We start from the raw sequence: 16057 nt of genomic DNA, 5'->3' as shown, positions 1-16057 counted from the left end.
TTTGAACTGAACAACAAATAGAATGACTGAAACAGTTCTGTCTGGTGCAGACACAAACACAGAAAACAACTACCCACAAAACCCAGGTGGGAAAAGGCTACCTAAGTATGGTTCTCAATCAGAGACAACGATAGACAGCTGCCTCTGATTGAGAACCACACCCGGCCAAACAACAAAGAAATCCAAAACATAGAAAATGAACATAGAATGCCCACCCTAGTCATTCCCTGGCCTAACCAAAATAGAGAATAAAAGCATCTCTATGGCCAGGGCGTGACAACGTGCCTGGTCACATTGAGTTTGCTAGTCACTCTCACTCAGATATCATATGAACTTGGTATAGGTCATGGCGAAATGTGTAGAATTGCAGGAAATTATCTTTTAAACTTCAAAATTGTATCCACCCAATGATTAAATGTGTATAATGGCAGAGAGTTAGCTTTAAAACTGCCCAATCTTCTCTCAGCCCATGGCACAATTAGTATTTTGCATGAAATGTGTTAAACTGCAAAATGCTCTCTTGGCCCCATGGCAAAGAGTGTAGATTTGCAGGAAATGAACTTAAATGTTTTGCCAGTGGGGTGGTTATGCCCCCCAACCAGATCTCGCTTAGGGCTCCAAAAGGCTAGAGGCGGCCCTGATCATCATCATACATGACAAACACATCACCATTCCCATCACTGTCATTTCATGTCCTCCACATAATTGAGGCTCAGAAGCAGTGGATTATATACAATCTGACATTTCTCGGGTATAAAAATAAATGGTTTTCCAGTAAATCTCTATATAGTCAGTGGTGTTTTCTGCTTGCTTCTGTAGAGTAGATGTGAGACAGCAGCTGTCTGCAGCTGGTTGCTGGAGGCGCAGCTGTGATAGACCTTTGTGAAGGAAGCATCCCACTGAGGTGCTCTCCTTTTATCTACCTCTGTGATATAGAGGTAGATATGAACTCTATGCCCCAACCCCCTCTCTCTTTCTCTCCCTCTGTTTCTCTGTCTCTTCTCTCTGTTCTCCCCTTCTCTCCCTCTCTCAGCAGCCCTCTCCAGAAAGAACAGTCGCTTCAACCAGCATGAGTGTCAGATTGTGTACTAAATTTAGTGAAAGGCAGTGTGGCTGTTGTGTGATGGCAGCATGATGTGCTACAGCTAGTGGAAGTACGCTCATTTCATTCCAAACCAATCCTAGCCTATTACAGATGAAGCGTCGGTTTGTCAACAAAGTTGTAATGAGGGTGAAAGCTCAGTACTCCAGGCTCATCTAAAAACATGGCATCTCTAGTTCTGCTCTACAGGGAGGGGACAGCGGGAGACAGTGAGCAGAACTGGCAAGGCACTAAAGAGGCTTCACTGTGATTTAAAGTGATGCAATTAGTTATGAGTAATACGAGTACAGATATACAGTATGTTTGCAACCAAATAATGAATATTCTGTAGCATTACAAAGGAGATACTTCACCCACAGTGCCACTGTGCACATACAATAGTTCTCTTTCTCTCTCTCTCTCTCTTTCTCTCTCTCTCTTTCTCTCAATTCAATTTCAATTCAATTTAAGTGCTTTGCTGGCGAGGGAAACATATGTTAACATTGCCAAAGCAAGTGAAGTAGATAATAAACAAAAGTGAAATAAACAATAAAAATGAATGGTAAGCATTACACTCACAAAAGTTCCAAAAGATTAAAGACATTTCAAATGTCATATTATGTGCAAATAGTTAAGGTACAAAAGGGAAAATAAATAAACACAAATATGGGTTGTATTTACAATGGTGTTTGTTCTTCACTGGTTGCCCTTTTCTTGTGGCAACAGGTCACAAATCTTGCTGCTGTGATGCACACTGTGGTATTTCTCCCAATAGATATGGGACTTTATCAAAATTGTGTTTGTTTAAAAAACAAAAATGTGGGTCTGTGTAATCTAAGGGAATTATGTGTCTCTAATATAGTCATTTAGCAGGAGGTTAGGAAGTGCAGCACAGTTTCCAACTCATTTTGTGGGCAGTGTGTACATAGCCTGTCTTCTCTTGCGAGCCAGGTCTGCCTACGGCGGCCTCTCTCAATAGCAAGGCTATGCTCACCGAGTCTGTACATAGTAAAAGCTTTCCTTAAGTTTGGGTCAGTTAGAGTGGTCAGGTATTCTGCCACTGTGTACTCTCTGTTAAGGGCCAAATAGCATTCTAGTTTGCTCAGTTTTTTTGTTAATTCTTTCCAATGTGTCAAGTAATTATCTTTTTGTTTTCTCATGATTTGGTTGGGTCTAATTGTGTTGCTGTCCTGGGGCTCTGTGGGGTCTTTTTGTGTTTGTGAACATAGCCCCTCGACCAGCTTGCTTAGGGCACTCTTCTCCAGGTTCATCTCTCTGTAGGTGCTGGCTTTGTTAGGGAAGGTTTGGGAATCGCTTCCTTTTACGTGGTTGTAAAATTTAACAGCTCTTGTCTGGATTTTGATAATTAGCGGGTATCAGCCTAATTCTGCTCTGCATGCATTATTTGGTGTTTTACAATGTACACTGAGGGTATATTTGCAGAATTCTGCATGCAGAGTCTCAATTTGGTGTTTGTCCCACTTTGTGAATTCCTGGTTGGTGAGCGAACCCCAGACCTCACAATCATGAAGGGCAATGGGTTCTATAACTGATTCAAGTATTTTTAGCCAGATCCTAATTGGTATGTGGAATTTTATGTTCCTTTTGAAGGCCCTTCTTGCCTTGTCTCTCAGATCGTTCGCAGCTTTGTGGAAGTTACCTGTGGCGCTGATGTTTAGGCCGAGGTATGTATAGTTTTTTGTGTGCTCAAGGGCAACAGTGTCTAGATGGAATTTATATTTGTGGTCCTGGCAACTGGACCTTTTTTGGAACACCATTATTTTGGTCTTACTGAGATTTACTGTCAGGGCCCAGGTCTGGCAGAATCTGTGCACAAGATCTAGGTGCTGCTGTAGGCCCTCCTTGGTTGGGGACAGAAGCACCAGATCATCAGCAAACAGTAGACATTTGACTTCAGATTCTTGTAGGGTGAGTCCGGGTGCTGCAGACAGTTCTAGTGCCCTCGCCAATTCGTTGATATATATGTTAAAGAGGGTGGAAAGAAACGTGTGTGTTTTTGTCAATTGTAACCGCACACTTGTTGTTTGTGTACACTGATTTAATAATGTTGTATGTTGTCCTGTTCACTCTCTCTTTTTCTCTCTCTCCATCTCACGTTCCTCTCTCTCTCTGATATTCTCTTACTGTTTGTGTGACATAATATCTTTAGAGTTAAGCTACAGTAAGGAGGCAGCAGAACAGTAAACGCTAAACTAATTCATATCACACCATCCTGATTTAACAAACCACAATGTCTTTCTATATGAATTACAGCCATTAAATGGCTGGGATTCAGAAGCGAGACAATCCTTCACACCTTGTCTGAAGGGCACCAGACAATTGAAATGTCAAGCACACAACACTTTAATCTCCCACAGTACGGTGGGTGGATTATTCCCCAAGTCTCTGTGGTTGATAAATGTCTTTCTCCTGGCTGGCCAGAGCGGAGCTTATCATTGGCTGGTGAATTTATGTTTGGTAGCCCTGTCTGTCCTGTCTGTCTTTAAGGCATATACCTGTAATACGTGACCTTGTAGAGGAGGAGTGCAGGAGAGGGGAGGGAGACGGGGAAGAGGGCTCTGGCTAAGCCGTCCAATTAGAATATGGAAATATAATGTTACTGTATGGTGCATTGCTGCAATGTAGCTCGCGGCGCTCTCTGTGTACAGATATTATGGCACTGCTGCACTTTGTGTGTGCAGGCAATCCTGACACTGTGGTCTAGGCTATGTGAATATTCTGCACTACAGCAAATTATTTGTAGATGTTATCGTATGGCAGTGCAGAGATAATCAGTACAAACTATTAATGCTGAATGTGCACATACAAAAGTATGTGGACACCCTTTCAAATGAGTGGATTTGGCTATTTCAGCCACAACCGTTGCTGACAGGTGTATACAATTGAGCACACCGCCATGCAATCTCCATAGACAAACATCGGCAGTAGACTGGCCTTACTGAAGATCACAGTGACTTTCAACATGGCACTGTCATAGAATGCCACCTTTCCAACAAGTCAGTTTGTCAAATTTCTGCCCTGCTAGAGCTGCCCCGGTCAACTGTAAGTGATGATATTGTGAAGTGGAAACGTCTAGGAGCAACAATGGCTCAGCCGTGAAGTGGTAGGCCACACAAGCTCACAGAATGAGACCGCCGAGTGCTGAAGCACGTAGCACGTAAAAATGGTCCTCGGTTGCAACACTCACTACCGAGTTCCAATCTTTCTCTGGAAGCAACGTCAGCACAAGAACTGTTCGTCGGGAGTTCAAATTAGTGGATTTGGCTATTTCAGCCACAACCGTTGCTGACAGGTGTATAAAATTGAGCACACTAACAATGCAATCTCCATAGACAAACATTGGCAGTAGACTGGCACTACAAATGCATAAAGCCAACTGTAAAGTTTGGTGGAGGAGGACTAATGGTCTGGGGTTGTTTTTCATGGTTCCCACTAGGCCCCTTAGATCCAGTGAAGAGAAATCTTAACGCTACAGCATACAATTATATTCTAGACGATTCTGTGCTTCCAACTTTGTGGCAACAGTTTGGGGAATAACCTTTCCTGTTTCAGCATGACAACGCTCCAGTGTACAAAGCGAGGTCCATAAAGAAATGGTTTGTCAAGACCGGTGTGGAAGAACTTGACTGGCCAGCACAGAGCCCTGACCTCAACCCCATCAAACAGCTTTGGGATGAATTGGAACGTCGACTGCGAGCCAGGTCAAATCAGCCAACATCAGTGCCCGACCTCACTAATGCTCTTGTGGCTGAATGGAAGCAAGTCATCGCAGCAATGTTCCAACATCTCCTTCCCAGAGGAGTGGAGGCTGTTATAGCAGCAAAGGGGGGACCAACTCCATGGCCAACTTATTGCCCATGATTTTGTAATTAAATGTTGTCCATGTACTTTTGATCATGTAGTATATTATGGACAATAAACTAAAACATTATCAACATCAGACTGAACATATTATGCTGCAATTTGGCTCAAGTCGATGCAGTTCTCCTCTCTAATCAAAGACTGGATACAATACATACTGTAGTTCAATATACATTTAAAATCTCATTATATACTGCACTCTACTTCACAAACTGATGGAGTAAAATGTTGTTTTATAGTGCACAGCACCATGAGAAGCTGCTCCATACAACAGGTCACATTGGTCTGATCAATGCCTCCCTGACTTCCCTACATAGGTCAGTGTGACATTATTCATGTCTCAGTAGGAGGAACAGGTGGCTGGTGGGTCTGATTAAATGCCTGAGTATCACATCTCAATGTCAGGGTCAGACCAACACAACAAGGGGTTTTTGTAGCCGCAACCATGAGTGCCCTTGTCAAAGAAGGAACACCCCAAAGTACTAAAGCATGCCCACACTCACGCACACGCACACACACACTGTTCCCTGCGCCCTTTTCCAATCATAATGAACTATAAATAGATTTTTTTATTATTACAGTAAATCCGATAATAAGTCTGGAATATGTCTTCCTGCTTATCCAGAGGACCAGATCTGTCTGCTAATTCTGATGGGACTACAGTATAGGACAATGACAGTGTGTCAGCCCGGTCTACTGGAACAGTCTCGCGTACCTAGTCACAATTGTAGTTGTGATGCAACACAAAGGGAGAAATGACATCATGCACATAAGCTAGACTGATTTTCACATTTCCCCACAGAGAGAAAACACTCCGCCAATAACAACCAGGCGTATTACTATTAAACAGAGACACGCTGCTCTCTGTTGGCGTGTCCAAGGCCAGCTTTCCTCTGTTCTCTCAACACACATGCATTTTGTTTCAACTCTGCCATATAACTCTGTCATGTTATAACAACATTCTCCTGAATACTTTCACACCCCTAAACAGATTGTTTGAGACGACGCCACTTGGTTGCCACGGGAACTTGGTCACTTCTCTTTCTGTGGGACTCTTCTGAGGAAGAGAGGGACTACTTTCTCTGTTACAGAACATGCAGTCTATTTATAGCCAGCTGAGGCACTTGCAATGTTTAAATCATTAGTCGACACAATGATGTTCAATAAACCTTTTCGTTTCGCATTTCTAAGACAAAGATGAGCAGTGTTCATGGCTGTCTTAGATTCCTTCCCAGCATGCAACACTGAAGCACCCCATAGAGCTAATGGTGGCCGGACCCGATGGCAGAACGCCTCAGAAACATGAATAATATGGGCCATACACACAGTTAGCATGTGGTACAGACTGAATTCCACCAAAACGTTTCAGATTCTAGAGAGTGACCGTAAAATAAAAGTCAACATACAGCATCTTTCAACACAGAATCCCAGGCCTGAGCCCTCTGATAACAGTCAAGAACAAGGCTCCAGCACAGCACACTACCGACACACTACCGTTCCCATTCACTAGAGTTTCAGTGGGCCACACGCTATAAAAAGCACACATTGTGAAAGATGACTGTTTTCAGAAACATCAAAGGAAACTGTCCAAAGAATGTGGATCACAGAAGATGATCGTAATCATGTAGTAGGACGGTTACCAGAACATTCTCCGTGTCAGACAACCCATGATCCTCTCACACTCAACCCACCAGAGTCCCTGGCCTAACAGGCTGCATAGATACAGACAGTATAGAAGTCTCAGTTTGCTACAAGCTGGTGTGGGTCTTGCCCACCTACCCATTGCTGGAATCAGTGAGATTCATACTGTGTGGGAATTAGTATCTGTAAAACTACAGAAACAGTTCTATGCAAACTATGCGTTAAAAACACCCAGCGTTATGGAGATATAACACAATGTGAGAAGACATCATTCTCACCTGCATTCCCTGGTGTTGTTGCTATCAACCTGTGTGGTACACGAGGAGAGACCTTCAACCCTGCTCGGACCTGGTAGAATCTGGAGGGAGAAAACAACACAATACCTTCAGTTACTACACAGATGTAAGATCTTCATTTGAGTCAGTTTGCTACAGCGGGAAAATAATAATTGTGGATTATAATTAATGGACATTTTTTGAAGGGGGTTGATACATTTTACATTAGGGCAAATCAAGTCTGACATCTTAAAGTGGAAATTACAAACTTTAGCCGTCTTTTTAAAATGTCTGCAACAACAGGATGATCAAATTAACATAAACATAGCTACTACACACATACCGGCACTACTGTACACATCACTACACATTCCACACACATACTAATGCATATGAAACAAATGTTCAGAATGGAATGGAAAGAAATAGCTGGAAAGGCTAGTACTGTCCTGTTAAACACAACTGGTAAGGAATTGTACAAATGTACCTTAATTATTGATAAGGACAGGATCAAATGGTAATATATAATGCATTACTCATAATAATGCACATCCTTTCAGTGAGTCTGCTGCTGTCTGTGCTTGAAGGTCAACAGTAGTAGAGCTCTGTACAATAGCTGATAAAACAGATATTATATACCTAATAATATCATTTGTAATTGTCTCTTGCATACTTGGTACTATCGGTGTTAACCCTGGTGTCCTGGCTAAATTCCCAATCTGGCCACCTTATCACCCCCCAGCTTCCAATTGGCTCATTCCCCCCTTCTCCCCTGTAACTAGTCTCCAGGTCGTTGCTGTAAATGACAATGTGTTTTCAGTCAACTTACCTGGTAAAATAAGGGTTAAATATAACAACAATTCAATATAGTATTATCCTGTCAATGCTGACATACAGCCTTCCCCCGTCAAAAAGATATGGGCACCAAAAGTGCAGTGAAACACGCATCTTCAAAGGTCACTTTGAATATGGGAGTGTGAATGGATGTGGATCTGTTTAAAAGCATTGCGCCTCCTAAGATCCGTTGGCAATGGAAGAGCACAGACATGGTATCAGCAGGGTTTTAGTGAGGGACCACCTCTGGAAGATGGAGGCGTGACAGTGAAGAGCACAGACATGGTATCAGCAGGGTTTTAGTGAGGGACCACCTCTGGAAGATGGAGGCGTGACAGTGAAGAGCACAGACATGGTATCAGCAGGGTTTTAGTGAGGGACCACCTCTGGAAGATGGAGGGGTGACAGTGAAGAGCACAGACATGGTATCAGCAGGGTTTTAGTGAGGGACCACCTCTGGAAGACGGAGGCGTGACAGTGAAGAGCACAGACATGGTATCAGCAGGGTTTTAGTGAGGGACCACCTCTGGAAGACGGAGGCGTGACGGTGAAGAGCACAGACATGGTATCAGCAGGGTTTTAGTGAGGGACCACCTCTGGAAGACGGAGGCGTGACAGTGAAGAGCACAGACATGGTATCAGCAGGGTTTTAGTGAGGGACCACCTCTGGAAGACGGAGGCGTGACAGTGAAGAGCACAGACATGGTATCAGCAGGGTTTTAGTGAGGACCACCTCTGGAAGACGGAGGCGTGACGGTGAAGAGCACAGACATGGTATCAGCAGGGTTTTAGTGAGGGACCACCTCTGGAAGACGGAGGCGTGACAGTGAAGAGCACAGACATGGTATCAGCAGGGTTTTAGTGAGGGACCACCTCTGGAAGACGGAGGCGTGACAGTGAAGAGCGCAGACATGGTATCAGCAGGGTTTTAGTGAGGGACCACCTCTGGAAGACGGAGGCGTGACAGTGAAGAGCACATACATGGTATCAGCAGGGTTTTAGTGAGGGACCACCTCTGGAAGACGGAGGCGTGACAGTGAAGAGCGCAGACATGGTATCAGCAGGGTTTTAGTGAGGGACCACCTCTGGAAGACGGAGGAGTGACAGTGAAGAGCGCAGACATGGTATCAGCAGGGTTTTAGTGAGGGACCACCTCTGGAAGACGGAGGCGTGACAGTGAAGAGCACAGACATGGTATCAGCAGGGTTTTAGTGAGGGACCACCTCTGGAAGATGGAGGAGTGACAGTGAAGAGCGCAGACATGGTATCAGCAGGGTTTTAGTGAGGGACCACCTCTGGAAGACGGAGGCGTGACAGTGAAGAGCACAGACATGGTATCAGCAGGGTTTTAGTGAGGGACCACCTCTGGAAGATGGAGGCGTGACAGTGAAGAGCACAGACATGGTATCAGCAGGGTTTTAGTGAGGGACCACTTCTGGAAGATGGAGGAGTGACAGTGAAGAGCACAGACATGGTATCAGCAGGGTTTTAGTGAGGGACCACCTCTGGAAGACAGAGGCGTGACAGTGAAGAGCACAGACATGGTATCAGCAGGGTTTTAGTGAGGGACCACCTCTGTAAGACGGAGGGGTGACAGTGAAGAGCACAGACATGGTATCAGCAGGGTTTTAGTGAGGGACCACCTCTGGAAGACGGAGGCGTGACAGTGAAGAGCACAGACATGGTATCAGCAGGGTTTTAGTGAGGGACCACCTCTGGAAGACGGAGGGGTGACAGTGAAGAGCACAGACATGGTATCAGCAGGGTTTTAGTGACGGACCACCTCTGGAAGATGGAGGGGTGACATTGAAGAGCACAGACATGGTATCAGCAGGGTTTAGTGAGGGACCACCTCTGGAAGACAGAGGCGTGACAGTGAAGAGCACAGACATGGTATCAGCAGGGTTTTAGTGAGGGACCACCTCTGGAAGACGGAGGCGTGACAGTGAAGAGCACAGACATGGTATCAGCAGGGTTTTAGTGAGGGACCACCTCTGGAAGATGGAGGGTGACAGTGAAGAGCACAGACATGGTATCAGCAGGGTTTTAGTGACGGACCACCTCTGGAAGATGGAGGGGTGACATTGAAGAGCACAGACATGGTATCAGCAGGGTTTTAGTGAGGGACCACCTCTGGAAGATGGAGGCGTGACAGTGAAGAGCACAGACATGGTATCAGCAGGGTTTTAGTGAGGGACCACCTCTGGAAGACGGAGGGGTGACAGTGAAGAGCGCAGACATGGTATCAGCAGGGTTTTAGTGAGGGACCACCTCTGGAAGATGGAGGCGTGACAGTGAAGAGCGCAGACATGGTATCAGCAGGGTTTTAGTGAGGGACCACCTCTGGAAGACGGAGGGGTGACAGTGAAGAGCACAGACATGGTATCAGCAGGGTTTTAGTGAGGGACCACCTCTGGAAGACGGAGGGGTGACAGTGAAGAGCACAGACATGGTATCAGCAGGGTTTTAGTGAGGGACCACCTCTGGAAGATGGAGGCGTGACAGTGAAGAGCACAGACATGGTATCAGCAGGGTTTTAGTGAGGGACCACTTCTGGAAGATGGAGGCGTGACAGTGAAGAGCACAGACATGGTATCAGCAGGGTTTTAGTGAGGGACCACCTCTGCAAGACGGAGGCGTGACAGTGAAGAGCACAGACATGGTATCAGCAGGGTTTTAGTGAGGGACCACCTCTGGAAGACGGAGGGGTGACAGTGAAGAGCACAGACATGGTATCAGCAGGGTTTTAGTGAGGGACCACCTCTGGAAGACGGAGGCGTGACAGTGAAGAGCACAGACATGGTATCAGCAGGGTTTTAGTGAGGGACCACCTCTGGAAGACGGAGGCGTGACAGTGAAGAGCACAGACATGGTATCAGCAGGGTTTTAGTGAGGGACCACCTCTGGAAGATGGAGGCGTGACAGTGAAGAGCGCAGACATGGTATCAGCAGGGTTTTAGTGAGGGACCACCTCTGGAAGACGGAGGCGTGACAGTGAAGAGCACAGACATGGTATCAGCAGGGTTTTAGTGAGGGACCACCTCTGGAAGACGGAGGCGTGACAGTGAAGCGCACAGACATGGTATCAGCAGGGTTTTAGTGAGGGACCACTTCTGGAAGATGGAGGCGTAACAGTGAAGAGCACAGACATGGTATCAGCAGGGTTGTAGTGAGGGACCACCTCTGGAAGACGGAGGAGTGACAGTGAAGAGCACAGACATGGTATCAGCAGGGTTTTAGTGAGGGACCACCTCTGGAAGACAGAGGCGTGACAGTGAAGAGCACAGACATGGTATCAGCAGGGTTTTAGTGAGGGACCACCTCTGGAAGACGGAGGCGTGACAGTGAAGAGCACAGACATGGTATCAGCAGGGTTTTAGTGAGGGACCACTTCTGGAAGATGGAGGCGTAACAGTGAAGAGCACAGACATGGTATCAGCAGGGTTGTAGTGAGGGACCACCTCTGGAAGATGGAGGAGTGACAGTGAAGAGCACAGACATGGTATCAGCAGGGTTTTAGTGAGGGACCACCTCTGGAAGACAGAGGCGTGACAGTGAAGAGCACAGACATGGTATCAGCAGGGTTTTAGTGAGGGACCACCTCTGGAAGACGGAGGCGTGACAGTGAAGAGCACAGACATGGTATCAGCAGGGTTTTAGTGAGGGACCACCTCTGGAAGATGGAGGGGTGACAGTGAAGAGCACAGACATGGTATCAGCAGGGTTTTAGTGACGGACCACCTCTGGAAGATGGAGGGGTGACATTGAAGAGCACAGACATGGTATCAGCAGGGTTTTAGTGAGGGACCACCTCTGGAAGACAGAGGCGTGACAGTGAAGAGCACAGACATGGTATCAGCAGGGTTTTAGTGAGGGACCACCTCTGGAAGACGGAGGCGTGACAGTGAAGAGCACAGACATGGTATCAGCAGGGTTTTAGTGAGGGACCACCTCTGGAAGATGGAGGGTGACAGTGAAGAGCACAGACATGGTATCAGCAGGGTTTAGTGACGGACCACCTCTGGAAGATGGAGGGGTGACATTGAAGAGCACAGACATGGTATCAGCAGGGTTTTAGTGAGGGACCACCTCTGGAAGATGGAGGCGTGACAGTGAAGAGCACAGACATGGTATCAGCAGGGTTTTAGTGAGGACCACCTCTGGAAGACGGAGGGGTGACAGTGAAGAGCACAGACATGGTATCAGCAGGGTTTTAGTGAGGGACCACCTCTGGAAGATGGAGGCGTGACAGTGAAGAGCGCAGACATGGTATCAGCAGGGTTTTAGTGAGGGACCACCTCTGGAAGACGGAGGGGTGACAGTGAAGAGCACAGACATGGTATCAGCAGGGTTTTAGTGAGGGACCACCTCTGGAAGACGGAGGGGTGACAGTGAAGAGCACAGACATGGTATCAGCAGGGTTTTAGTGAGGGACCACCTCTGGAAGACGGAGGGTGACAGTGAAGAGCACAGACATGGTATCAGCAGGGTTTTAGTGAGGGACCACCTCTGGAAGATGGAGGGTGACAGTGAAGAGCGCAGACATGGTATCAGCAGGGTTTTAGTGAGGGACCACCTCTGGAAGACGGAGGCGTGACAGTGAAGAGCACAGACATGGTATCAGCAGGGTTTTAGTGAGGGACCACCTCTGGAAGACGGAGGCGTGACAGTGAAGAGCACAGACATGGTATCAGCAGGGTTTTGGTGAGGGACCACCTCTGGAAGACGGAGGGGTGACAGTGAAGAGCACAGACATGGTATCAGCAGGGTTTTAGTGAGGGACCACCTCTGGAAGACGGAGGCGTGACAGTGAAGAGCACAGACATGGTATCAGCAGGGTTTTAGTGAGGGACCACCTCTGGAAGACGGAGGCGTGACAGTGAAGAGCACAGACATGGTATCAGCAGGGTTTTAGTGAGGGACCACCTCTGGAAGATGGAGCGTGACAGTGAAGAGCACAGACATGGTATCAGCAGGGTTTTAGTGAGGGACCACCTCTGGAAGATGGAGGCGTGACAGTGAAGAGCACAGACATGGTATCAGCAGGGTTTTAGTGAGGGACCACCTCTGGAAGACGGAGGCGTGACAGTGAAGAGCACAGACATGGTATCAGCAGGGTTTTAGTGAGGGACCACTTCTGGAAGATGGAGGCGTGACAGTGAAGAGCACAGACATGGTATCAGCAGGGTTTAGTGAGGGACCACCTCTGGAAGACGGAGGAGTGACAGTGAAGAGCACAGACATGGTATCAGCAGGGTTTTAGTGAGGGACCACCTCTGGAAGACAGAGGCGTGACAGTGAAGAGCACAGACATGGTATCAGCAGGGTTTTAGTGAGGGACCACCTCTGGAAGACGGAGGCGTGACAGTGAAGAGCACAGACATGGTATCAGCAGGGTTTTAGTGAGGGACCACTTCTGGAAGATGGAGGCGTGACAGTGAAGAGCACAGACATGGTATCAGCAGGGTTTAGTGAGGGACCACCTCTGGAAGATGGAGGAGTGACAGTGAAGAGCACAGACATGGTATCAGCAGGGTTTTAGTGAGGGACCACCTCTGGAAGACAGAGGCGTGACAGTGAAGAGCACAGACATGGTATCAGCAGGGTTTTAGTGAGGGACCACCTCTGGAAGACGGAGCGTGACAGTGAAGAGCACAGACATGGTATCAGCAGGGTTTTAGTGAGGGACCACCTCTGGAAGATGGAGGGGTGACAGTGAAGAGCACAGACATGGTATCAGCAGGGTTTTAGTGACGGACCACCTCTGGAAGATGGAGGGGTGACATTGAAGAGCACAGACATGGTATCAGCAGGGTTTTAGTGAGGGACCACCTCTGGAAGACAGAGGCGTGACAGTGAAGAGCACAGACATGGTATCAGCAGGGTTTTAGTGAGGGACCACCTCTGGAAGACGGAGGCGTGACAGTGAAGAGCACAGACATGGTATCAGCAGGGTTTTAGTGAGGGACCACCTCTGGAAGATGGAGGGTGACAGTGAAGAGCACAGACATGGTATCAGCAGGGTTTTAGTGACGGACCACCTCTGGAAGATGGAGGGTGACATTGAAGAGCACAGACATGGTATCAGCAGGGTTTTAGTGAGGGACCACCTCTGGAAGATGGAGGCGTGACAGTGAAGAGCACAGACATGGTATCAGCAGGGTTTTAGTGAGGGACCACCTCTGGAAGACGGAGGGGTGACAGTGAAGAGCACAGACATGGTATCAGCAGGGTTTTAGTGAGGGACCACCTCTGGAAGATGGAGGCGTGACAGTGAAGAGCGCAGACATGGTATCAGCAGGGTTTTAGTGAGGGACCACCTCTGGAAGACGGAGGGGTGACAGTGAAGAGCACAGACATGGTATCAGCAGGGTTTTAGTGAGGGACCACCTCTGGAAGACGGAGGGGTGACAGTGAAGAGCACAGACATGGTATCAGCAGGGTTTTAGTGAGGGACCACCTCTGGAAGACGGAGGGGTGACAGTGAAGAGCACAGACATGGTATCAGCAGGGTTTTAGTGAGGGACCACCTCTGGAAGATGGAGGGGTGACAGTGAAGAGCGCAGACATGGTATCAGCAGGGTTTTAGTGAGGGACCACCTCTGGAAGACGGAGGCGTGACAGTGAAGAGCACAGACATGGTATCAGCAGGGTTTTAGTGAGGGACCACCTCTGGAAGACGGAGGCGTGACAGTGAAGAGCACAGACATGGTATCAGCAGGGTTTTGGTGAGGGACCACCTCTGGAAGACGGAGGGGTGACAGTGAAGAGCACAGACATGGTATCAGCAGGGTTTTAGTGAGGGACCACCTCTGGAAGACGGAGGCGTGACAGTGAAGAGCACAGACATGGTATCAGCAGGGTTTTAGTGAGGGACCACCTCTGGAAGACGGAGGCGTGACAGTGAAGAGCACAGACATGGTATCAGCAGGGTTTTAGTGAGGGACCACCTCTGGAAGATGGAGGCGTGACAGTGAAGAGCACAGACATGGTATCAGCAGGGTTTTAGTGAGGGACCACCTCTGGAAGACAGAGGCGTGACAGTGAAGAGCACAGACATGGTATCAGCAGGGTTTTAGTGAGGGACCACCTCTGTAAGACGGAGGGGTGACAGTGAAGAGCACAGACATGGTATCAGCAGGGTTTTAGTGAGGGACCACCTCTGGAAGACGGAGGCGTGACAGTGAAGAGCACAGACATGGTATCAGCAGGGTTTTAGTGAGGGACCACCTCTGGAAGACGGAGGGGTGACAGTGAAGAGCACAGACATGGTATCAGCAGGGTTTTAGTGACGGACCACCTCTGGAAGATGGAGGGGTGACATTGAAGAGCACAGACATGGTATCAGCAGGGTTTTAGTGAGGGACCACCTCTGGAAGACAGAGGCGTGACAGTGAAGAGCACAGACATGGTATCAGCAGGGTTTTAGTGAGGGACCACCTCTGGAAGACGGAGGCGTGACAGTGAAGAGCACAGACATGGTATCAGCAGGGTTTTAGTGAGGGACCACCTCTGGAAGATGGAGGGTGACAGTGAAGAGCACAGACATGGTATCAGCAGGGTTTTAGTGACGGACCACCTCTGGAAGATGGAGGGTGACATTGAAGAGCACAGACATGGTATCAGCAGGGTTTTAGTGAGGGACCACCTCTGGAAGATGGAGGCGTGACAGTGAAGAGCACAGACATGGTATCAGCAGGGTTTTAGTGAGGGACCACCTCTGGAAGACGGAGGGGTGACAGTGAAGAGCGCAGACATGGTATCAGCAGGGTTTTAGTGAGGGACCACCTCTGGAAGACGGAGGGGTGACAGTGAAGAGCGCAGACATGGTATCAGCAGGGTTTTAGTGAGGGACCACCTCTGGAAGACGGAGGGGTGACAGTGAAGAGCACAGACATGGTATCAGCAGGGTTTTAGTGAGGGACCACCTCTGGAAGACGGAGGGGTGACAGTGAAGAGCACAGACATGGTATCAGCAGGGTTTTAGTGAGGGACCACCTCTGGAAGATGGAGGGGTGACAGTGAAGAGCGCAGACATGGTATCAGCAGGGTTTTAGTGAGGGACTACCTCTGGAAGACGGAGGCGTGACAGTGAAGAGCACAGACATGGTATCAGCAGGGTTTTAGTGAGGGACCACCTCTGGAAGACGGAGGCGTGACAGTGAAGAGCACAGACATGGTATCAGCAGGGTTTTGGTGAGGGACCACCTCTGGAAGACGGAGGGGTGACAGTGAAGAGCACAGACATGGTATCAGCAGGGTTTTAGTGAGGGACCACCTCTGGAAGACGGAGGCGTGACAGTGAAGAGCACAGACATGGTATCAGCAGGGTTTTAGTGAGGGA

At 48.1% G+C, this 16057-nt stretch overlaps 1 protein-coding gene across 1 annotated transcript in view; it reads right to left on the bottom strand.

Annotated features, from left to right (window-relative positions):
- LOC115132722 (protein FAM135B-like) overlaps positions 1-16057 on the bottom strand; it is a 68221-nt gene that overhangs the window by 39013 nt on the left and 13151 nt on the right. Inside the window, 1 exon segment of the mRNA XM_029665446.2 lies at positions 6883-6962. Within this exon segment, the coding sequence (XP_029521306.2) occupies positions 6883-6962 (80 nt within the window).

This window comes from Oncorhynchus nerka, linkage group LG7 (assembly GCF_034236695.1).
Source record: "Oncorhynchus nerka isolate Pitt River linkage group LG7, Oner_Uvic_2.0, whole genome shotgun sequence".
In the NCBI taxonomy this organism is placed as follows: Eukaryota; Metazoa; Chordata; class Actinopteri; order Salmoniformes; family Salmonidae; genus Oncorhynchus; species Oncorhynchus nerka.
Note: the sequence above shows the minus strand (reverse complement) of the source record. Positions and strands in the feature narration are given on the sequence as shown.